Source organism: Sminthopsis crassicaudata, chromosome 4 (assembly GCF_048593235.1).
Source record: "Sminthopsis crassicaudata isolate SCR6 chromosome 4, ASM4859323v1, whole genome shotgun sequence".
NCBI lineage: Eukaryota > Metazoa > Chordata > Mammalia > Dasyuromorphia > Dasyuridae > Sminthopsis > Sminthopsis crassicaudata.
This window is the reverse complement of record NC_133620.1, coordinates 371,125,736-371,151,227: the sequence shown is the minus strand read 5'-3', so window position 1 is coordinate 371,151,227 and position 25,492 is coordinate 371,125,736. Positions and strand designations below refer to the sequence as shown.

General features: G+C 36.0%; 1 protein-coding gene across 1 annotated transcript; it reads right to left on the bottom strand.

Annotated features, from left to right (window-relative positions):
* Window positions 1–20,242: 20,242 nt before the first annotated feature.
* On the bottom strand, window positions 20,243–23,891 carry SPRR4 (small proline rich protein 4). The gene is made up of 2 exons (XM_074262086.1): window positions 23,793–23,891; window positions 20,243–20,993 (listed from the first exon to the last, which is right to left on the bottom strand). The coding sequence occupies exon 2, from the start codon at window positions 20,972–20,974 to the stop codon at window positions 20,708–20,710; it is 267 nt and encodes an 88-aa protein (XP_074118187.1). The 5' UTR covers window positions 20,975–20,993; window positions 23,793–23,891; the 3' UTR covers window positions 20,243–20,707.
* Window positions 23,892–25,492: the final 1,601 nt, after the last annotated feature.

The following is a 25,492-nucleotide window of genomic DNA, read 5'->3' as shown; positions in this document are numbered from 1 at the left end:
GTTTTGAAATGTGAAAAGCTAAATAAGAAGTAGCTATGTATAATTTCCAGTACATTGCACATGGAATTTATAAAAGCTATCACTAACTAACAATGGAAGAAGCACCTACAGGCTGAAACTGCAGATTTCTAAAATCATTTGATTAGCAGTTTTTCTTTAAAAAAAAAAAAAAAAAAAAGATCTTGGGCTTTTACCAGGCTTTAAATTCAGCTATTGTTGTTTATTCATGTCTAATTCTTTACAACCCCATTTGGGGTTTTCTTGGCAAAGATACTTTGTAGTTTGTCATTTCCTTCGTCTCCAGATCATTTTTACAGATAAGCAAACTGATGCAAATAAGGTGAAGTGACTTGCTTAATGTCACACAGCTGGTAAATGTGAGGTCAGATTTGAACTCAGGAAGATGAGTCTTCCAGACTCCAGACCAAGCAATCCATCCGTTTCATCACCCAGGAACCCTCCAAACTCAATATGAGTCAGCAATATGTTAGCCAAGAAAATTAGTACAGTGGTAGGATACATTAAAGAGGCTTCAGGAATTAGGAGTGATGGTCCCAACATACTCTGCTCTGGTCAGATGACAAACAAGAATATTGTGTACAATTTGAACTACTATATTTTAGGAATGAAACACTGATTAAATGCCTATTTGCCAGATGCTATAATAGGTGCCAGGAATATTAAAAAAAAAAATCCCTGAACCTCAAGAAGCTTACATTTTGAAGACACATTAATAAGCAGGAAGGTCTCCATGAGACAGTAACCAAGATGATGAATGGCCCCAAGATTAGACTTCATGAAGAAAACAGGGATATTTAGCCTAAAGAAATTAAGATTGGGGCACCTAGATGGTAGTGCCCTGAAGTCAGGAGGACCTAAGTTCTGAGATCAATGATTACTAGTCCTACTTTTTTTTCCTAATAAATTCTTTTCCTGATCCTTGTAGTATTTGTATATATCTTTTATTTCCCATCCCTGCTCCTCTTCTACTTTAGTTCTACTCCTTAACTTACATTACTATTACTTAACCTCCTACATCCACAGATCCTTCTCTTAAAAAAAACACCCTTTTCCCCGTTTATCCCATTTCCCTTAACTTATATACCTTATCCCATTTTAAACATCTACCTAATCCTTTGTCACCTTTCCCCTCCCATTTTATCTCTTTCCCATTAATCTACACACCTTGTCTAATTGCTGTAAATCTACACACCCTTCTATACCCCACCTTATCTTTTTTCCCTTTCCCATTAATAATACACACCTTGTCCCAATGCCATAAATCTATACACCCTTCTTTATCCCTCCTTGTACTTACTATTCCCTGCCTCTTTATTTATAGATTTTGGAGGGTGCTATACCCTTCATGGCATTTATTTATTTGTTCATTTATTTATGTATTTAAGCCATTCCCAATGTAAGTAGACTTTCAGAACTACCAGCCCTCCTCCCTTCTCTAATGTCTCTGTGTCATTTCTTCCTCTATACCTCATTTTTATAACATAACTATTATTTTTATCTTTTCCTAGACAATTTTGCTTTTTAGAGTAAGATCATATTCAGATTTGCCCCAGTCTTTCTTTTGAGCTGCCCAATTATCAATGTCAATCTTTAACATATGGTATATATTTCCATGTAAATAAAAACAATTAGTCCCTTAATTCCCTGAAATTAATATTTGACATCTGCTCTTATGTGTTAAATTTTCTATTATGTTCAGACTTAGTTGAGACAAAGTCTTGAAATTCTGCAAGTTTGTTGAATGTCCATTTTTTCATTCAATATTATGGTTAGTTTTGCTGAATATGATATTTTGGGCACAGACCTAATTCCTTAGATTATTAATGTTGTTATTCTAAGACCTGCAGTCTTTTATTGTAGCTGCTGATAAATCCTGTACAATTCTAATTATAGCTCCAGCATATTTGAATTGGGGTTTTTTGTTTGTTTCTTTCTTGCAAATTTTTCTTTAATCTGGGGGTTTCAAAATTTGGTAATAATATTCCTATGCATTTTCCATGTAAGATCTCTTTGAAGTGGTGATCAGTGGATATTTTTCTACGTCTCCTTTCCCCTTGTATTCTATCACTCAATGACTATGTTCTTTATTTCTTGTATTTTTGGGTCAAGGATTTTTTTTTATTTCAGCTTTCAGGTAATCCCATTATTCTTACTATTATCCTTAATCTCCAGATCTGTTGTTTTTCTTATAAGATGTTTTACATTATGTCCTATTTTCTCATTCATTGTATTTTGTTTTGTTATTTCTTGGTCTCTTGTAGCTTTACTAGCTTCCCCTTATTAAATTCTAATTTTCAGAGATTTATTTTCTTCTTTAAGACTCTATCTCTTGGATAGAGCACCAGCCCTAAATTCAGGTGTATCTGAGTTCAAATCCAGCCTTAGACACTTAACACTTAACACTTACTAGCTGTGTGACCCTGGGCAAATCACTTACCCCCAATGCCTTGACCCCCCCAAAAAAAAAAGATTTTATCTCCTTTTCTAGTTCTTAACTTGTATTTTTTTCCCATAATCTTGTTTTTACTGATGGTTCTTTTTTTAAAAGTTTTTTCTTCAGTCTCTCTCATTTGATTTTTGAAGTATTTTTAAAGTTCTGTAAATTCTCTCTGGGCAGGTAGTCATTTAACATTACTCTACTTCACTGTCCTTCTCTATTTCCATAGTTGCCATGGTTGCATTCTTTCTTCTTTGCCTGTTCACTTTTTTAATGAAATCTATTAGTGTAACCACCTCTAATCCTGGGATGGAGGAAATAGTGCTTCTAGCTTCACTTCAGCTCTCCCTATCAATCTGGAATCCCCAAACAAAAGCCCCAACCTCAAAGAAATCTCAGAACAGAATTATTACAATACCTGTACTTATTTATTTTCAAAATTAAACTGTGTTCCATTTTTTAAATTTTTATTTTGAAATTAAATCACCAAACAAAATGAAAAAGGAGATTTTATACATAAAGGATTTTTATCATAGGAGCGGCTATTGTTGTTGTTTGTCCCTTGTTCTTGAAGAGTACCATGACATCAGGGAGGTGATACCATGATGTATACCTGAATTGGATTTAAGTGAGGATGAACTGTGCAAAATCATCTGCCTCACTTTCCCCTCTAGAGTCATCAGAGTCCAATGGTCAGATAGAGATCAGGACAATTTAAGATGACCCTGGATGCAGTGGGAGATGTTGATCTTTTTAAGCTAAGGTCTTCAATAGGTCTCAGTAGAAAGCCACACCAATTCAATTAATTAAGGTTAGGTAGAAATTGAGGCAAAGAAAGGCCTCTTTTACCTAGTTTAAAAAAAATCTAAATAAATAAATCTGGGAAGGGAAGTCCCTCAGGATTTTTGGCAGGTGCTATCTGTAGTAAATAGAGCACCATCTCTGGAGTCAGGAGTTCCTGACTTCAAAACTCACTTCAGATATTTAATATCATGTGACCTTGGACAAGTTAATTAATCCTAATTAGCTAAAAAAAAAAAAAAAAAAGACGTATGTTAATCAATCTATATCTTTTTTTTTTTTTTTTTCTGATGCAATTGGGGTTTTCATCTATATTAACTAGCTGCTCCTCAATCTATATCTTTCAAAGCCATCCTGCTTGTCTGCCTCTGGCTTTATTTTTGTCCTTTGTGCATTTTTTTAAAATGCCTTTCTTCCATTTCTTCTTTTCTTTTTTCCACAACTTTCTTCTATTTCTCATTCTTTCTTCTTTCTTTTTTTCTTTTCTTTCATGCAATATTTATCCCCTTCTCTTACTCTCACCCTATCACCATTGAAGAGGAGGATTAAGGGAGGGGTGGGAACCTTGTAACAAATATGCATAATCAAGCAAAATAAGTTCCCACATTGAACAAAACCAAAAATGTATCTTTAACTTATTTTGTACACTAAGTCCATCACCTTTCTCAAGATAGGATATTTCATCATCACCTTTGGAATTAATCCAACCATACCTACATTTAGGGAATTTGAACAAAGATGAAGAAATAGTAAAGGACCTGGGGGAGGGGGGGGGAGGGTGCATGTTATCATGTAATAAAAGGATTCAATTTATCCTGTAGTCTACTAAAGTGAGCAGACATCTCAGAAAAGCAGATTTAGGCTCTTCAAGGAAAATGTAAGGGAAAACTTTGCAGCTGTTCAGTGTTGGATGAGCTACTTCAGGAGGTAGTCAATTTACTAGATACCTTTAATTAAAAACTAAATGACCTTTTGTTGGTGGGTTTTGGAAGGGCTTTCTGTAAAAGGTGGATTAGACTTGCTTATTTCTTTTTTTTTTAATTAATTTCATAATTATAACTTTTTTTTGATAGCACATATGCATAGGTAATTTTTTTTACAACATTATCTCTTGTACTCCCTTCTGTTCCGAATTTTTCCCCTCCTTCCCTCCACCCCCTCCCCTAGATGGCAGGCATTTCCATACATATTAAATATATTATAATATATCATAGGGACAATATATATGTGCACAATCGAATTTTGTTGTGGTTGTTGCAAAGAAGAAGAATTGGATTCGGAAGGTAAAAATAATCTGGAGAGAAAAACAAAAAATGCTAACAGTTTACACACATTTCCCAGTGTTCCTTTTCTGGGTGTAGCTGATTCTGTCCATCACTGATCAATTGGAATTGGATTAGATCTTCTCTATGTTGAAGATATCCACTTCCATCAGAATACATCCTCATACAGTATCATTGTTGAAGTGTATAATGATCTCCTAGTTCTGCTCGTTTCACTCAGCATCAGTTGATGTAAGTCTCTCCAAGCCTCTCTGTATTCATCCTGTTGATCATTTCTTACACAACAATAATATTCCATAACATTCATATACCATAATTTACCCAAGCATTCTCCAATTGATGGGCATCCATTCATTTTCCAGTTTCTAGCCACTATGAAAAGGGCTGCCACAAACATTTTGGCACATACAGGTCCCTTTCCCTTCTTTAGTATTTCCTTGGGATATAAGTCCAGTAGTAGCACTGCTGAATCAAAGGGTATACACATTTTGATAACTTTTGGGGCATAGTTCCAGATTGTTCTCCAGAATGGTTGGATTCTTTCACAACTCCACCAACAATGCATCAGTGTCCCAGTTTTTCCACATCCCCTCCAATATTCATCATTATTTGTTCCTGTCATCTTAGCCAATCTGACAGGTATGTAATGATAGAGTTGTCTTAATTTGCATTTCTCTGATCAGTAGTGTTTTGGAACACTCTTTCATATGAGTGGATATAGTTTCAATTTCATCATCTGAAAATTGTCTGTTCATATCCTTTGACCATTTATCATTTGGAGAATGGTTTGATTTCTTATAAATTAGGGTCAGTTCTCTATGTATTTTGGAAATGAGGCCTTTATCAGAATCTTTAACTGTAACAAATATTTTCCCAATTTGTTACTTTCCTCCTAATCTTGTTTGCATTAGTTTTGTTTGTACAAAAGCTTTTTAATTTGATGTAATCAAAATCTTCTATTTTGTGATCAAAAATGATCTCTAGTTCTCCTTTGGTTATAAATTCCTTCCTCCTCCACAAGTCTGAGAGGTAAACTATCCTCTGTTCCTCTAATCTATTTATGATCTCATTCTTTATGCCTAAATCATGGACCCATTTTGATCTTATCTTAGTATGTGGTGTTAAGTGTGGGTCCATGCCTAGTTTCTGCCATATTAATTTCCAGTTTCCCCAGCAGTTTTGTCAAATAATGAATTCTTATCCTAAAAGTTGGGATCTTTGGGTTTGTCAAACACTAGATTGCTATTTTTATTCACTATCTTGCCCTGTGAACCTAACCTATTCCACTGATCAACTAGTCTATTTCTTAACCAATACCAAATGGTTTTGGCAACTGTTGCTTTATAATATAGTTCTAGATCAGGTACAGCTAGACCACCTTCATTTAATTTTGTTTTCATTACTTCCCTTGAAATTCTTGACCTTTTGTTGTTCCATATGAATTTTGTTGTTATTTTTTCTAGGTCATTAAAATAGTTTCTTGGGAGTCTGATTGGTATAGCACTAAATAAATAGATTAATTTAGGGAGTATTGTCATCTTGATTATATTCGATCGGCCTATCCAAGAACACTTAATGTCTTTCCAGTTATTTAAATCTGACTTTATTTTTGTGGCAAGTGTTTTGTAATTTTGCTCATATAATTCCTGACTTTCCTTTGGTAGATATATTCCCAAATATTTTATATTATCGACCGTTATTTTGAATGGAATTTCTCTTTGTATCTCTCGCTGTTGGATTGTGTTGGAAATGTATAAAAATGCTGAGGATTTATGTGGATTTATTTTGTATCCTGCAACTTTGCTAAAGTTCTGAATTATTTCTAATAGCTTATTAGCAAAGTCTTTGGGGTTCTCTAAGTATACCATCATGTCATCTTCAAAGAGTGATAGTTTGATTTCCTCATTACCTACTCTAATTCCTTGAATCTCTTTCTCGGCTCTTATTGCCAAGGCTAGCATTTCTAGTACAATATTGAATAATAATGGTGATAGTGGGCAACCTTGTTTCACTCCTGATCTTACTGGGAAAAGTTCCAATTTATCACCATTAAATATGATGTTTATTGACGTTTTAAAATATATGCTCCTTATTATTTTAAGGAATAGTCCATTTATTCCTATACTCTCAAGAGTTTTTAGTAGGAATGGATGTTGGATTTTATCAAATGCTTTTTCTGCATCTATTGATATGATCATATGATTTTTGTTAATTTGGTTATTGATACAGTCGATTATGCTAATAGTTTTCCTAATATTGAACCAGCCCTGCATTCCTGGTATAAATCCCACTTGGTCATAGTGTATTATCCTGGGGATGATTTTCTGTAGTCTTTTTGCTAATATTTTATTTAAAATTTTAGCATCAATATTCATTAGGGAGATTGGTCTATAATTTTCTTTCTCTGTTTTTAGCCTACCTGGTTTAGGTATCAGTACCATGTCTGTGTCATAAAAGAAATTTGGTAGGCTCCTTCAATCCCTATTTTTTCAAATAGTTTATATAGCATTGGAGTTAGTTGTTCTTTAATTGTTTGGTAGAATTCACATGTAAATCTATCTGGTCCTGGGGATTTTTTCTTAGGGAGTTGGTTGATAGCTTGTTCTATTTCTTTTTCTGAAATGGGATTATTTAGACTATTTACTTCTTCTTCTTTTAATCTGGGCCAGCTATATTTTTGAAGGTATTCTTCCATTTCATTTAAGTTATCAAATTTATTGGCATAATGTTGAGCAAAGTAGCTCCTGACTATTGTTTTAATTTCCTCTTCGTTAGTGGTGAGTTCTCCCTTTTCATTTTTAAGACTAACAATTTGCTTTTCCTCTTTCCTTTTTCTAATCAGGTTTACTAAGGGTTTGTCTATTTTGTTAGTTTTTTCATAGAACCAACTCTTAGTTTTATTAATTAATTCAATAGTTTTTTTTTTTTTTTTTTTACTTTCAATTTTATTAATCTCACCTTTTATTTTTAGAATTTCAAGTTTCTTGTTTGTCTAGGGGTTTTTAATTTGTTCCTTTTCTAGCATTTTTAGTTGTAAGCCCAATTCATTGACATCCTCTTTCTCTATTTTATGCAAGTAGGCCTCTAGAGATATAACACTTCCCCCTTATTACTGCTTTGGCTGTATCCCACACATTTTGGTATGGTGTCTCATTATTGTCATTTTCTTGGGTGAAGTTATTAATTATGTCTCTGATTTGCTGTTTTACCCAATCATTGTTTAGTATAAGCTTATTTAGTTTCCAAATATTTTTTGGTCTATTTTCCCCTGGCTTTTTATTAAATGTAATTTTCATTGCATTGTGGTCTGAAAAGGATGCATTTACTATTTCTTCTTTACTGCATTTGATTTTGAGGTTTTTATGTCCTAATATATGATCAATTTTTGTATAGGTTCCATGAACTGCTGAGAAGAAAGTGTACTCCTTTCTGTCTCCATTTAGCTTTTGCCAAAGATCTATCATATCAAACTTTTCTAGTTTTCTATTTACCTCTTTGACTTCTTCCTTATTTATATTGTGGTTTGATTTATCTAATTCTGAGAGTGCAAGGTTGAGATCTCCCACTATTATAGTTTTGCTGTCTATTTCTTTTTGCAGCTCTCTTAATTTCTCTTTTAAGAATTTAGATGCTGCATCACTTGGTGTGTATATGTTTAATATTGATACTGCTTCATTATTTATGCTACCCTTTAACAGGATATAATGCCCTTCCTTATCTCTTTTAATTAGATCAATTTTTGTTTTTGCTTGATCTGAGATGAGGATGGCTACCCCTGCTTTTTTTTTTTTTTTTTTGCCTGAAGCATAGTAGATTCTGCTCCACCCTTTTACTTTTAGTTTGAATGTATCACCCTGTTTCAGGTATGTTTCCTGTAAACAACATATAGTAGGATTCTGGCTTTTAATCCAGTCTGCTAACTACTTCCTCTTTATGGGGAGTTTATCCCATTCACATTTATGGTTAGAATGACTAATTCTATATTGCTTGCAATCCTGTTAACCCCTGCTTATGCTTTTCTCTTTTCCTTCCCTCTTAGCCCCCTCCCCAGTATTAAACTTGTGAGCACCACTTGTTTTTCACAGCCCTCCTTTTTTAGTACCCCTCCCCCACCTTAAAGTTCCTCCCCCTATTTTACCCCTTTTCCTCACAATTTCTGTATTGCCTTCCCCTTAGTTTACTCCTTCCTCCCACTTTTCAATGAAGTAGAAGAAGTTTCACTATAAATCGAATATGTCTATTGATACACATTGTGTTCATCCCCCTCCTTTCTTTCTCTCAGATATAATAGGTTACCTTTGCCTCTTCATGAGATGTAGTACCACCACTTTACCCTTTTTTATGATATAATTTCCTTTCCACCTCTAGTTTCTAGGACAAATTATACATGTGTTCTTTACATATCTTTGTGACAGAAATATAGTTCTCAAGATTTTTTTTTACCTTTTTAGAAATCTCTCAAGTTCTGTATTTGAAGATCAAACATTTTGTGTAGATCTGGTTTTTTCATCAAGAATAGATGGAATTCATTTATTTCGTTAAATGTCCATCTTCTTCCCTGAAAAATGATGCTCATTTTTGCTGGGTAAGTTATTCTTGGCTGTATACCAAGTTCCTTAGCCTTTCGGAATATTATATTCCAGGCCCTTCATTCCTTTAATGTGGATGCTGCTAGATCCTGGGTTAGATCTTTATTGTGGCTCCTCCATATCTGAAATTGCTTTTTTCTAGCAGCTTCCAATATTTTTTCAAGACAATTCCAATAGATTTGGGATGGAAAATGTCATGACATCCAGAGGGAGAACTTCGGAAACTTAATGTAGATTGAAGCATACTGTAGAAATCCCAGGAAGCTGAAGACTTTGGTAACTTGAATGTTCCCCTCCTCCTAAGATTAATCAAGGGTGCATTTAAGCTTGAAATCATGAGAAAACATAAGGTCTTAACACATTTATTGGAGCATTGCCAAGTGGAAGCAAGTCAAGTGGAAAACTACATTATAGTTTGTCCCAGAGGCAATAGGAAAAAAGCATATGGTCAAGCTTGTACTTCAGAAAAAGTTTTGCTAGTGGTTTGAAGGCTTAATTGGAGAGGGGTGAGCCTGGAAGCAGGAAGGCCAATGAGAAGGCCTGGCCTGTAGCTTTCACAAAGTTGGAGGTTTAAGTCATCTTCTATAAAGTATAAACAATAGGATCAGGAGGATAGAGAGGAAGGTTTAAAGCAGTTATAATGAGAAATGAGATAAGGAATCAATTTTAGTTGTGTTATAGGATTATAATATAAAATATATACATGTCCATATGTATTGTAATAATATAATAAGATGCAATATGAACAAGTTATTTCACATTATCTCCAAGGTCATTTACAGGTCTAAGTTAATATGCCCCTGCAATTATGTGGGATCTTTGCCCTTGGGGAGCTAATGTTCTAGTACAGGGAGTTGATAACCTATTATAAATTGAGCTGCCACAGCCATTTTTGTATAGGACCTAAAAGTAATTTTTGCAAATATGACAAAATCCTATTTTAAAATGTAAAAATCATTCTTAGCTTCTAAGCTATATAAAAACAGTACCAAGATAGATTTCAACCTTTGGCCTTAGATAATCCCTGAAGCTGGAACAAATCAGAGATACAAGGGTCTAGCCCTGATCTCACCAATTGATTGCTACCCACATAACTTTAGAAAAATCTTAATCTCCCTGAGGCTCATTTTCCTCATTTGTAAAATAAGAATAATATCTGCACTGTCTATCTCTCAGGACTATCATAAGGAAAATACCTTGTAGGCCAGGAAGCACCATAGAAATGTGAATTGTCATTGTTATTCCTCATAGAAATAAACAACAGATAAGTGCTTTCTATATTTATTTCTCTCTGTGTGTGTGTGTGTGTGTGTGTGTGTGTTTATTTCTTTCTTTGTTATTTCTTCAGCTGTGTCTCCTTCAGGTGTGTGGGATGGGAGGGAGGCAGGTACTTCCAAGTTTGGCCAGGTAAACAGAAGTTTCCAGGGGAACCTGGGAAGAAAGTCCAGGTCCAGAGATAGATTTCATGCAGTCCCCCTTTCTTAATCTTGCAAAATAGATACTGAACATCTCATACATAATACAGTGTCCAACTGTGGCACTCCCAGATCTGTAGTATGGGGAATACCATAGTCCTATAACTCCCCTACACCTGAATCCTGATGGAGAATCCCTGGGCCCCAGAATTTCTAATGAAGTAGAATGGGCTGCAGATGGGGGCTTCAATGCTTGGGGGAAATAAATGTTACCTATTGTTGGAAATAGATGCTAATGGATATAGGTACCTTGACCCAAAGATAGTCTTTGAAATTAATTAATTCCCACCTAGGGATAGGTAGTAGGCTGAGCACTTCTACTTAAATATTCAATCTCCACCCTACCCAGAAGGGAGCTGAAAGACTTGAAGAGGCTTGATTTTTCCTGAAATCATTAAGTCAATCAGTCAAAGGAGATAGAGAGATAATAAGTCTGTGACACAGTCAGCTGTCATTAAGACATCCAGACAGCCAACTTCATGTTCTGAGCTGACTTGATAGGCAAAGTCTTTCTTGTAGACAAATAGAACTGACTTCTTTCCTAAAAGAAAGTCTGGATTTGAAATCAAGCAAAAAACTTGGGTTCACAATTTATGCTTTACAGGAAGTTGCTTAACCAAATAAATCTCTCTTTTTTTTTTTAACCTGTTTATATTGGAGGTTGGAGTAGATGGCACCTGAGGTCCCTTCTAACCCCAGGTCAAGAGTCCTTCACCTTTGTTGTGTCATAGACCTCTTCAATAATTTCTCAAAGCTTATGGGCCCATAGGAAAATATCTTGAAATGCATAAAATGAAATGCATAGGACATGTCTTTTTTAACTTTCAGTTTGACATTTCCAATTTCCTACTCTATTTTTCTTATTGCCTGTCCTGTTGTTGTTGATGATGATGATTAAGATGATGTTAGGGCAACTAGGTAACATAGTGGAAAGAGTACCAGTTTTGGAAAACTTATATTGATGAGTTCAGATTTGACCCCAGACACTTACTAGCTTGGGACCATGAGTAAGTCACTTAACCCTGTTTACTTCAGTTTCCTCACCTATAAAATGAGCTGGTGAGGGAAATGGCAATTCTTTCCATATCTTCATCAAGAAAAAGTGGAATCACAAAGAGTCAGATATCACTGAAAATATCTGATCAATAACACAAAGGAAATCAAAGATAAATAAAAATAAAAATGTGTTTTTCCTCATCCAAGTTGAGGAACCTCCTGAAATCTTCAGTCCATGAACCTCTTATCAAGAATTGTTGCTTTAGAATTGTAAAGAACTGAGGATCTTAGGAAACCTAAATTTCTCCTAAATCACTCAGTCAATAAGGGAGTCACTCATTGAGAGAGGTAACAGTCAATACTATCAATGCCCTGACCAGCCCCAATGGCCGAAACCAAGCTGCTATATTAGGAAGTAGAGTGGAGCAAGGTAGTTGTTCTTGGTATTTATAAAAATGGAAAATATAAAATACTTCTGAATCTCTTTAGTTTTTTTTCTCAAATATGTGGAAATTCTCCTTGGCCCCTTTGAACAGTGATTAATGCTATCAAGGAAAACTAAGAACAAAGATGAGATTTTTGTTGTTGTTATATTGGGAAGATATAAATATGATTTAATCTTTAAGGATAATGAGGTTTCCCAATGATAAAGTTTCTGAGGAACATGATGGAGAAATCAAATGAGTTTAACAGGTGAGAAATGAAAATATTATCTGTTTCAATGATTTGCGTTTGACCCATTCATTATTCAGAAAGTTATTTCTTAGTCTTCATTTAGGACTATATATTTTTATTTATATTTCCTTTATTAATTTTATTGCAGAAGTTTCTTTGTCTAAATTTGAAAATAGCAGTTTTATTGTGCTAGTATCATTTTAAAAGGATTATTATATATTATATACATCTTTTTATATTTCTTTATGATTCCTTTTTGCTGTAAATCAGCTTTTATTTTCAAAGAATGGAATGCTGGGTAGAAGTGGGAATTTTTTTTTTTATATTCCCATTCAGATTTCAGTACTGCTTTTTTAAAAATCTAGTTTTTCCAACAATTTCTTCCTTTTTATATTTTTCTTTTTATATATATTTTTTGTTGGAATTATCTAATTCTATCAGAGGAATGTTAAAGGGTCTCATTATTATAGTGTGGTGATTATCTTCCTGAAATATGCCTAGCTTATCTTTTTTGAACTTAACTTTTTGCCATTTGGTGTATGTGGGTATTTACTATCATTTTTTTTTTTTTTTTGTCTAAGCCACCTTTACATATATATGTATATGAAGTGTTCAAGGAGGACTAGCACCTTTGATATGAAGGCCTCTGAGCCCTTTTTAGGGCTTTTTATCCATCTTTGGTTTCCACCTGCCACTCAGCTTTCACCTATGATTCCAAGAAGTTGTACCATGCATGATAATCAAACCACCTCAGCAGATGAACCAAACCAGATTGAAAGTAATTGATAGGCCACAAACCCATTGGTGAATTGGAAGATATCTACCCCAAGCATGTAAAGACTTCCCCAATGGAATGGGGAAGGAGGGGTGAATATTTTGTTTCAACTGATCATGAAGCAGGAGCTATGCAATACTTAAGAGTTTGGCTAGACACCAAAGATGCCAAGGTAATTCACTACATCAAGAACCATTGCTAATCATTTTGATTTTTGTCTTGCCACTGGGCTCTGATGACTCTGGAGAAGAGAATGAAACCGATGACTTCAAACAACTCTGCCTCACTTAAATCAAATTTACATGAAAGTCAAAAGGCATCACTCATACCATTTTATGATGTTATTATTTTACTATTCAAAAATTTTATAATATATTATTTTATTATTATTATTTTACCTTACTTGAAATCCTGTGGCACTGACAAGACACAGATAAGTGTAGATACACTGGAATCCGTATCACAACCCTGCATATTAGGCAGCCCAAGCCATAGGATTCTCTTCTTACTGGATGAAGCAGCAGTGAGTTTTGGCAGTTCCTTGGGTGTCTGAGTAGTCTTCTTAAGGACCACATTCCTCACCTCCTGGTATGAGGAATGGACTGGAAAAAGTACTCTAAAAATTGCTGTTTAACCTAACCCTGACCTGCTCATAGTAGAAGGCAAGGATTCTACCCTGTAGTTGAAACACAAAAATATGTAAAAAAAAAAAAAAAAAAAAAAAAAAACTTTGCAAAAATGATTCTGCTCACTGTTGATACATGTGCATACTCAAGGACAACAAGAAACCTGAAAAAAACCAGCTGTTGGGAAAGAATCCAGCAAGTTTTGCATCAAAATAGCAGCACTGATTGAAACAAAGCTGGCAAATGAAGGCCAGTTTAACAGAATCAAAACTTAATACACATTTTTTTTTAATTAGCTGCAGAGATGGAGAATGCCATGAAGTCGGCATCAAATCTAATCTAATCAACAAGCTCGTATGCCTTCCCAAGGAAATATAGAACAGGCAAACGACAATGTGATTTCCACTTATGAAAAACATCATTCCATCATCATCAGTGTATATGCTTCCATAATGACAAACCCTGGTGAGGTCAAAGGAAAATTTTGTAAAGGCCTGGAGACCCTCATCATCATCATCATCATGCTAAACTATGACAATTTTATACTTCTGGATGACTTTAATGCCACAGGATGCACTAACTATTAAATATGGCATGAAGTCTTTGGGAGGAATGGAGTTAGAAAGAGTAACAACAAACAATAGTCATTTACTATTGAAGATTTGTGAACCTCATGGCCTTATCACCAACACTATCTTCCATTTACCCAGATGCAACAAAACTTTATGGATATATGCTCACAGCTAACACTGGCACTTAATAGATTATGACATTATAAAGAGTACAGAGAGATAGGAAGTGAAAGTGACAAAGGTTATGTGTGGCACAGAGTGCTGGACCAATCATAGACTTCTCCAAGCTAAACATTCACATTTCATAAAAGCAGTGGCCCCAAGACATGATGATTATCAAACTACTCAATATCAACAGATTAAAACTTCACCACCTGTGAATAGTGTTTAGTTAACTTGGGGGGAAAGATGAGACAATATATTTTTGTTAACAGTGGAGTAAAAAAGTAGGCGACTTTCAGAAATTTGGTGTGTGGTGCTGCATTTACTTTACTTATCTGAGCCAGAACATTTACAACCATCAGGGTTGGTTTGGTAAAAAATAATAGGAAAATTCAGAAGCTGCTAAATGAAAAATGAGAATTCTGCAGGGTTGTAAAGGGCTGAAACTCTTAAAAGATATGCTTGAATCAGACAAAGGAGCACTTCAGACTAATTATCTATTGGACAATGATTCTATTAGCATATGTTTGGAAAAATGGCCTCACTATTTTATGCTGGCTTGATATTTGGTGTACATAGATAATTGTATGAAGGATTAGAGGATAGGGTGAAACAAACCAGACTCACTTTTCAGCAGGACGAGGAAGGCAGGTGGTGAGCCTGTGGCAGTTTGTCTGTCTCCTTCACTTCTCCCCCTAAAGACAAAGGACTTTTACTTATCCTGACTCTTGCTGCTCTTGAGGCCTCCAAGGAGCTAACCCGGACCTACACAGGGTCTAATAGTAGAATAGTTTATCCATTTCTAAAAAAGGCAACTGCACCAAAAATAAAGTATGTGGAGGGAGGATTCTGGGAAGATGATAGAGTAGATTGATAAATTTCAAACTCTACTGATTTCCCCCCTCAGTGGAAAATTTGCACCTCAGGGAGAACATAGATTCAAGAAAAATCAAGAAGATGTGGGCTACAGCAGGGGTCCTCCTTATACAACCCTAGAGATATGAAGAAAGACCCAAGGCTAGAATTAAGCCTTCTGAAGTGGAAATACTTCCAGGCTAGCTCCACAGAAACATCAAGTGGGGAGCCCTTGATTAATCTGGGTATGGCTGGAACCTCAGCAGGAACCACAGAAACTTTCACACACATACATACCCCCAACTCTAATTGTCCAGTTGGAATCTGAGGCTGGGAAAATAGAGTGAACCTCTGATGATTGGGAATGCAGGCCCTGTTGTGCTGCTGAAATGTGACTCTGGGTGAGAAGGAACCCGCACATCATGAGTGCAATGGGGTAAGGACATTGCTGGCTGCAGGCATTCCCTGGAGGATGGAGCTTTTGGTCAGAGGAGAGAACTAAAGTAAAGCCAGAGACACCATCCCCTTCACTTCAAAATTAAAGGTGCTTACACTAATACTTCTTATTGAAAAAAAAAAAAATTAAGCCAGCAAAGAAGAAAGAATCCCATCATAGAAACATAATATGGGAACAGGGAAGACCAAGAATCATCTTCAGAGGAGGACATTGAAGTAAAAAAAAAAAAAAGCTTCCACCCCAAAGAGTAATGTGAAATGGTCAAAGAATTCATAGAAAAACTTTAAAAAGAATTTTTAAATCTTTGAAGAATTTGAAGAATTGAGGAAAAACTTTAAAAAAAAAAAAAAACCTAAAATAAAAGCCATCCAAGAAAAAAAAAAAAAAGAAAAGAAAAGAAAATCTTGAAAAAAAAATTAACCAACCAGAAAAGGAGATAGAGTCTCAAATATGAAAATAACTCTTTGAAAGTTAGAATTGGGCAAGGAGAAGCCAGTGAAACTATGAGAAATCAAGAAATAAAACAGATTGTAAAGAATGAAAAAATAAAAGGAATTTTCTTTTAAAAAAAATGAAATCAAGAAGAGAAAATATAAGAATAATTGGAGTGCCTGAAAGTTGTGACCAAAAAAAAAAAAAAAAAAAGGACTTTGACACAATAATGCAAGAAATAATTCCAAAAAAAAAAAATTGTTCTGGAGTGATATAACTTAAGATGAAAGTAGAAATAGAAAAAAAATCCATCAATCATCACCTCAATGAGATCCATTTTGAAAAAACACATAGGAACATTGTTGCCAAATTTCAAAACCCCCAGATCAAAGAGAACATTTTGCAACAAACAAGAAAAAAAAATTCAAATACACTAGAGCTACAATTAAAATTGTACAGGACTTACCAGTAGCCATAATAAAGATCACAAACAATTAAAAGAACTAGGTCTGGGCCAAAAATTTCATATTCAGCAAAATCATCTACAATAGTGAATGAGAAAAAATGGACATTCAATAAACTTTCAGATTTTCAGAACTTTCTATTAACCAAACCCAAACTTAATAGAAAAGTTAACATATAAGAGCCAGCATCAAAGAGCAATTTTTGAGAAATTCAACATAGATAAATTGTTTGTTTTTGTTTTTGTTTTTGTTTTACATGGGAAATTTAACATTAACAATACAATAGCTCAAAAGAAAGATTGGGGCAAAATTAAGGAAAAAATAGTAATTATGTCATACAAATGAGGTGCAAAGGAAGAACAGACACAAAGGCATTAGAGGAGAGGTGGGGCTCATAGTTCTGAAAACTTAGTTATATCAGGAATGGGTTAAATAGACAACACTACATATCTGTGATGAAGTGTATGGCACCCTCTAAAATCTAAGAACCAAGAGGGTAAGGATAGATGCATGGAGTATCAAACAATGAGGGAAGAAGATAAGGAAGGGAGGGAGGTTAAGTAATAGCAAAACAAGTTAGGAACAGAATTAAAGCAAAGGGTTAGCAGGGTTAGGAAAGATATGTGTGGGGGGTATATGGGGAGGTATGTGTATGTATGGATGTGTATGGATGTATGTGTATGTGTATGTATATATGTACATATATATACATAAGTATGTCCTTTATTAATTATAGCCTACTTGAGGGTGGGAGGAGATAAAAGGGAGGGGGGAAAGAATAAAATAAAAAAGGTGCACAACAGAGAACAAAAGAACAATTTCTTTTTTTTTTTTTTTCCCTGAGGCTGGGGTTAAGTGACTTGCCCAGGGTCGAACACCTAGGAAGTGTTAAGTGTCTGAGACCAAATTTGAACTCAGGTCCTCTTATGATTCAATGGGGACAATTGTGGAATTGTGGAAAGAGCTATTTTGATCTTGAGCTAAATACAAGGAATGCCTTCAGCAAGTAAGCATAACTATTCTGATATTTAATCTCACATATGGCAGGACAGCCCCCAAAATAATAAGTCATTGTCCCCATTGAATCACAAGAACCCAGAAGAGCATTCTAGATTTGAAGTACTTTATAAGTCAAATAGTTATTTATTCCATGCTCTATATGCAGGGATACTACTGCTTGGTTCTCCCTTACCCACTAAAAACAGCTTCTGATAGATCCAAACTGTCATAATTGTTCAAATTTGTAATTAAACAGTCAACCAGCATTTATTAAGTATTTAGTATGTGCTAAGTTCTGAAAATACAAAAAAAAAGCAAAAAAAAAAAAAAAAAAAAAAAAAAAAAAAACAGTTCCTGCTCTTAAGAAGCTTGCAGTCTAATGAAAACAGTTTAATTAGTTTGGTAAAAGCATTTGTCATATATGTTATAGGATGGTCCATGAATGAGTCAACATAGTATAGTTGATAGAAAACTGATCTAGAAGACATAAAGATCTAGGTTTTACCTCTGCAACATTGTAGCTATGTGTATTCTAGTATTCAGTATTCTAGGCAACTTTCTAAGATTATGAGTTGCAGAGAAGATACCAATTTACAATGGTAAAAGGAGTCTTTTCATCTAGGGCTTCCCTTTCACAATTCTATTTCCAATGCCTAGCTATGATAGAATGAAATATTCTAATCCTGAGTTCCAATCTTTATGGCAATAATCCCCTCCTCCTTTCCTAACCTCTTTCAGGTTAGAATCTATTTCCTATTTCTTCAGATTTCTGAGTACCTAAAAATCCACCCAGAAAGTGTAGTATCATGTCCTATATCTCCTATCTCCCAGCCAAGTGGGAATGTAGCATAGGCAATTTAAGTCATTGTAGGGCCAGGGGAGCTCTGAAGAAGTTCCCAGTGAATGATTCTCTTGATTGCAGCTGTATAGGCAAACAGGACTACAGGATGATTGGCTACAGAGTTTCAGAAATTTATCTGTCCCATGTATCTCAGTAATGAACAGGGATGCTCTTCAATATCCTGTAGTACAATGCTGAATGGCACACCATTCAACTGCCACAAATCAAATGATGGAAAGCACAGGAGTCAAGTATGGCTGTTATCCTTGATCATAATGTCTTTCTTCTCCTTATTCTCTGTCCTCCATACATTGTTCATTACATCTGTATATTCAACCAATCAGGACCATACCAAAGCCAACCACGAAATATCCTTGTCCTAATAGTGTCTTTGGCAATATGACCCACTACTAGATCTCAACAGACACCTTCCCTGCACAGAGTGTTCCTAAGTAGAATTAAAAGATAGTCAGATGAGGGCCTAACAGAAAAATAAGAATAGTTTAATGCATTATACAGCCCTTTAAAGTTTGCAGAGAACTTTACACAGAGTATCTCAAAAGTCTTTGTACTTTTTAAGGCAATCATTTAAAATGGAACTAAGACTTTTAGTTCACACTATATCAGCTCATTTGTGTGTATTCTTACAAAGTTTAAGGTAGGTATTATAAATGTTTTAGATTCTGGTTCAGATGTGAGATTTTTTTTCCATGCAGGAAACTCCCAGTGTACAAACTTCCATCACCAGTACACAGAGATAAATTTTCCACAACTTAAAGTCTTACAAAGCATATAGAGCACAAAAAAGTTAAGTAATTTGTTCCCCCAATGTACATCTAATCATGTTATGTTTAGCTCTTCCTGACTCTACTACCTGGACTATTATCTAATAAGTGCAAAATTTGTGTTAAGCTCTTTCAAGGCAGACTAAGCTGGATACCTATAATTTACTTTCCTCTCCATTGGAGTAAAACACTTCTATACACTACAGAAGAGAAGCAGCCTGGGAGAGCCATAAGGACCAAAGCTAGGGTCCCAAAGTCACAATTTCCTTCCTGATTCTCTTGTGGCATGGCATCCAAAGTGACCAGAAATAAATAGCGGATGCTTTCATTTTTTGTTTGTCCATTTTCACTTGCTTTAATTTGAAGGTCTCGTGGTAAATGACTCTGAATTACTTTTGAATTTTTGTGCTATTTTCTGTCAGATTTATTGGCAGAGTGAATACAGAGCTGATTTGGACTTGGGTTCAAAGTCATATTATTATGCTATAGTGATCCTGGATAAATCATTGACCTTCTCAGTGCCTTGGCAACTCTCTAAAGTTATATATTGCTGAAGGGAGGAGTTAATCTAAAAATGGTAGAAGCTATTATTTATCTGGCATTCCTTATACCATACAATTTTTTTAATTTTTTTTTTTGCAAGCCCTGTCTATAGGAAATACAAATTCAATCCACCACACTCCCTGTAGCAGCACTTGTTCTAGCCCCATTCATTAACACAGATAGTTGCATTGTAAAACTTCCCTATCTCCCAAATCACACACTCATAGAGATCCCATTTTCCCATCAGCGTCCTCCTCATTTCTCAACACACACATATGTTCCCTACCAAGAGCTTCCAAATTCCTAATCCTTTGGAGGCCTTTCCTAACATAACATATCCTTCTTCTCTCCTTTCTATGGTATTCCCTTCACCTCCAGCATACTCATTCTCCCCCAGGTTCACACAAGAATGATGTACAGAATATAGGTGAGGAACAGGCCAGATGACAGGTAGTAACATGTGACATCAGTTTTATTGGGAGGCAAAGGTCAGGGTAGCAAGGATGCTGTGGGTTGGATTAGGGAAAGGGGACCCTCTGGAGCATTGTATATTAGATCTTCCATCTCCCATCAGGGCGATGGAATTTGAGACTGACCAAACCATTGTGCTCTCTGAGCTGGGCTATTTGAGCCTGGATTGTAACAGTGAGCAGAAAAGAGAAAGGAGAAGATGGTGAAAGTCAAGCTGAGTCAGCTCTCCTCTTCCTAGTCAGGGCTCAGTGTCTCAAAGAATATGGAGTAAGCAGATTTACTATCCCACCTGGGGCTTAGGCAGGGCTGGGACTAAAGTAGGGAAACCTGTTGGAGCCACTGGCTTCCTAGTACAGGGAATGGGAGGGTCTAAAGGAAATAGGAGGATGAGGAATCTCTGCAAGGATGGTTCCCACAGAGAAGGCATAGGTGTAGGTTCCAGTGCTCTTTACTTCTGTTTGGGCTGCTGTGCAGGTGGGCACTTCTGCTGAGCTGGTGGGCATTTCTGCTGGTCTGGTGGGCATTTCTGCTGGTCTGGTACCACTGTGCCCTTGGGTGGGCACGGGTTTTTGGTTTGAGGAGCACAGGGATCTTTTGTTTTAGGAGCACATGGCTCCTGGCACTTGACTGGAGGTGGCTGGCAAGGTTGTTTCACCTGCTGCTGCTGAGGCTGCTGGGAGGGGCATTGCTGCTGCTGCTGCTGCTGGGATGACATTGTTCTCTAATGGGATGAGCTTGAAAGAAATAAAGACACAGGTGATGTTAGGCACTACCCCAGAACCCATTGGAAAGACAGTATCACAGTGTTCTGCTATTATAAAAGTTAGCCCGCTTACCTACCCCTCATTTTAAAGATGAGGGCACTGAAGTACAAAGCAAGAAAATGACTTGCCAAAAATCAAAGTCAGCGGCAGAACCAGACCTTGAACACAAATCTTTGGATTCCAATTTCTGTAATCATTTTTCAACTGCAACTTGTTGCTTCCTATACATTTGCATGTGTACTTGCAACCTACTTCCCAGGTTGTTACAAAAATCAAATGAGACAATATATGTAAAGCACTTTGCAAACCATATAGCATTATATAAATACTAGCTATTATTATTAAAGGGCACCTAGCTACGTGGCACAGTGGATAGAATGCCAGGCTTGGACTTCAAATCCAGATACTTACTAGATGTGTGATCTGGGCAAGTCACTTCACCCTATCTGTCTCAGTTTCCTTATCTATAAAATGAGTTAGAGAAGGAAATGGCAAACCACTCCAGTATATTTGCCAAGAAGATCCCCAAAGCAGTCACAAAGAGTCACATCTGACAAATGATTGAAGAAGAACAAATTATTATTAAATCTGAAAAAATAGCTTAGAGATCATCTCATCCAATACTCTCATGTTGTTGCTGAGGCTTGTGGAGGTGAGCTAATTTTCCCAAGACTACACAAGAAGAGCAAGAATCCAAAAATAAATTTTCTGTCTCCAAAGTCAGCACAGTTTCCATTCTATGCTGTTCAATTAGTCCTTATTGGGTGGTGAATGGTTAATGGTTAATCCAGTCATGGTCCCTAATTCAGGACCATTTTCTCTTCTCCCCAGCATGGCTGCCTTAAAATATGATATATTCCTTAACCTTAGGAGCTCTAGGAATCCTCAAGCAAAGATATCACCAGGCATATTGTTAGAGGGTCCTATTCACAAAGAGGTTAAACTAGATGGCCTCTAAAATCCATTCCATTTCAGAGGTTTCTGTCCTTTCTCATCTTTTCAGCTAGGTGCTTAGTCAGTTTAGGTAGCTAGGTGGCACAGTGGATCCAGCATTGGATTGAGTCAGAAAAACCTGAATTTAAATTCTGCCTCAGATACTTGTCAGCTGTCTGACCCTGGACAAGGCACTGCACTCTCTCAGGCTCATTTTTTCTGATCTGCAATGAATCATCATAGCATCTCACAAAGTTTTTCTTTCTTTCTTTTCTTTTCTTTTTTTTTTTTTTCTTTTTTTCTTTTTTTTCTTTTTTTTTCTTTTTCTTTTTTTTTTTTTTTTTTTTTGGCTGAGGCAAGTAGGGTCAAGTGACTTGTCCAGGGTCACACAGCTAGGAAGTGTTAAGTATCTGAGTGAAGATTTGAACTCAGGTCCTCTTTACTTAAGGGCTGGTGCTCTCTCCACTGCGCCACCTAGCTGCCCCTAGCTTTTTCTAAAAATCATGTATTATAAAAATGATAATGTATTTAAAGTACTTTATAAAGCTTAAAGCACTATATATATGCTAATTATTATTATCAGGAGCCTGAAATTTTGATCTCCTGGTTTGGGGCTTTTTTCTAGAGTAGGGAGAAATAGAGAAAAATACTTCACTCTGTCACAAAGTCTCATCTTCCTAAGTTCAAATCTAGTCTCAGATACTTAGTATCTGGGAAAGTCACTTAACCCTGTTTACTTCAGTGTTCCTGTCTGTAAAATGAGCTGAATAAGGAGATGGAAAATCACTCCAAAATTGTTAGCCAAAAAAACCTCAAACGAAGTCATGAAGATGGACACAATTGAATAGCAGCAAGAGAGAAATAGTAGATGAGGGTTTACAAGTCCTGGGGACTGGTCCTGACTCACTCACTCTGAGACCTTAGGCAGACAGTCTGTGATAGACCCTCAGAGCTGGAAAAGATTTCAGATATCATCTAGTCCAACCTAAGCAAGAATTCTCCTTTGTAAGATTTGTGTTTTATTTTGTTTTTAGGCAATTAGGACTATGTGATTTGTCCCATTATGTCAAGCATCTCAAACCAATTTAAACTCCTGAATCCAGGACCAGTGCTCTATCCACTGCACCACCTAGCTTCCCCCACCCTCTATAAGTTGCCCATCAAACAGAGAGCCAGTTTCTTCTTGAAGACCTATAAGGGAGAACTCAACACCTCTACAACTAATTTTTCCCTGTATGTCCAATAGAGATAATTATATCATCCATGTTTAATGCTTAAAGAAGCTGTGAGGAGCAATAAGATCATGCATTTGAAGGTGCTTTGAGTAACCAAAGCATATTTCAAGGTATTACAAGGATGTATTGGAAAGAATACTGTCCTGGGAGCCAATATATCTGATTTCTAAATCCCTTTCTGTCCTACCTTCAGTCTTAGAGACAGCTGTTCAAGCTAGAAGACATCATAAGCATCATTCAACCTAATCACTTTACAGATGAGGAGATGGACATGTCCAGAAAAAAGTGACTTGTCCAGAAAGACACAGCAAGCATTGGGCTACAAGATCTACAAAGTGCCTTTCACCTCCACCATCCTCTGCCTCCATGGTTCTATCTGGGTGAGGTGCAGGACACTGCAACATCTGCCTAGCTATAGGCCAGCATCCTTAATCCCTGCCTGAAATTATCAAGGCAAATGGTAATCCAAATTAAATAATTAGCCCTCAGACCACTATTTCTAGAATAGTCAAGAGACTTAAAGATATCCTCAGTTTCCCTGAATGACAGAAAAATATAAAACCAACAAGAGTTGGCTTGAGGGGCCCCAACCCCGACTTACCTAAAGCAGCAGGTAGGATGAGTAAGGAAGAATCAGGGAGCAGATTGCTCAGCTCCAGACCTGGGGAAGCTTTATACAGTCCCCCCAACTGCCTCGGGGCATTGGCATGGGCCATGACTACTACGTCCCCATGAGTACCTTGCCAATTTCTCCCACCTGCACTTCCTCCAGGGACTAGTTTTTCTAGCCTATTTTGATGGAAACCACCCACTAGGTGCTTTTAGCATACCTGGTCCTTCTCCACCTAAACACATCTGGTGAGATAGTCCCAGGGTGGGGGGACCTGGAGGAGGAGAAAAATCAAGTGAAGGAGCTTCTAAGTCATAGTAATAACTTATACCCATATAGCATTTTATGTTTATTACTACTAATAATAGCTAATTTTCATATAGTGCTTGAAGGATTGCAAAGTGCTTTAAAATTAGCTAGCATTTTGGGCTCAATATTACTACTAATAAATAGCTCCTATATGGTGTTTAAAAGTTTGTAAAGTACTTTATAAATATTATCTGATTTAATCCTCACAACATCCTTTTTATTATCTCCATTTTAAAGATAAAGAACTTGGTTCTTCTCTACCTTAGCCACATCTGGTGAGATAAATCTCAGAGTGGGGGATCTGGAAGAAGAGAAAATTGACCTTTTAAATCATAGTAATAACATATCCATATAAATACTTAGTGCTTAATACTAATAATACTAGTTAACTTTCACATAATGCTTAAAGTTTTGTAAAGTGCTTTATAAATATGTAATACTTTGTTCTTAATGCTAATAATAATAGCTAACTTTCATATAGTGCTTAAAGTTTTGCAAAGTGCTTTATAAATATGGAACACTTTGTACTTAATCATAATAATAATAACTTATATAGTGCTTAGAGCTTTGCAAAGTGTTTTATAAATTTGTTTGTGCTTAACATTAAGAATAATTAATAGAGATAATAGTAGATAGAGATTAAAGGTCTTTACAGGGTCACATAGCTGGCAAATGTCTGAGGTCACATTTGAACATCAGACACAGTACTGTGTCTACTCTGACACCTACCTGCCTACAACGTACTTTACCAATAATGTTTCTTTTTATTTATTTATTTTTATTTTTTAATTTTTCTGAGGCTGGGGTTAAGTGACTTGCCCAGGGTCACACAGCTAGGAAGTGTTAAGTGTCTGAGACCAGATTTGAACTGGTGTCCTCCTGAATTCAGGGCTGATGCTCTGTCCACTGCGCCAACTAGCTGCCCCACCAATATTGTTTCAATTGAGCTTCACAGAAGGCCTGTAAGAAAGGAGATAGGAAAAAATGCTATTATTCCCTTTTTACATATGAGCAAAAGGGGACAGATTTGCATTATTTACCCACTGATGATTATCTATATAGATGAAATAAATCATGATCTTTACGTTCACTGTAGAAGGAAGGTTGGAGAAATGAGATGACTTCTCATCAAAGGTGTCACAGCTAGAAAATTATAAAAAGATTCAAACCCATACCGTCCACTCCCAAATTATTTTGGAAGTTCTGTAACTGCTGTGGACATAGGCAATGTAAAGGAAGCCCTGACTGGTTCTTCCATAATGTAGTTATTATTACATGTGCCTTGTACTGGAAAAGCCCCAGTTTATACCCAAGCAGGAACAAGTCTCTTTCATGGTTTTAGTTTTCCTCAAGTATACAATGAAGACATTAATAAGAGTTTT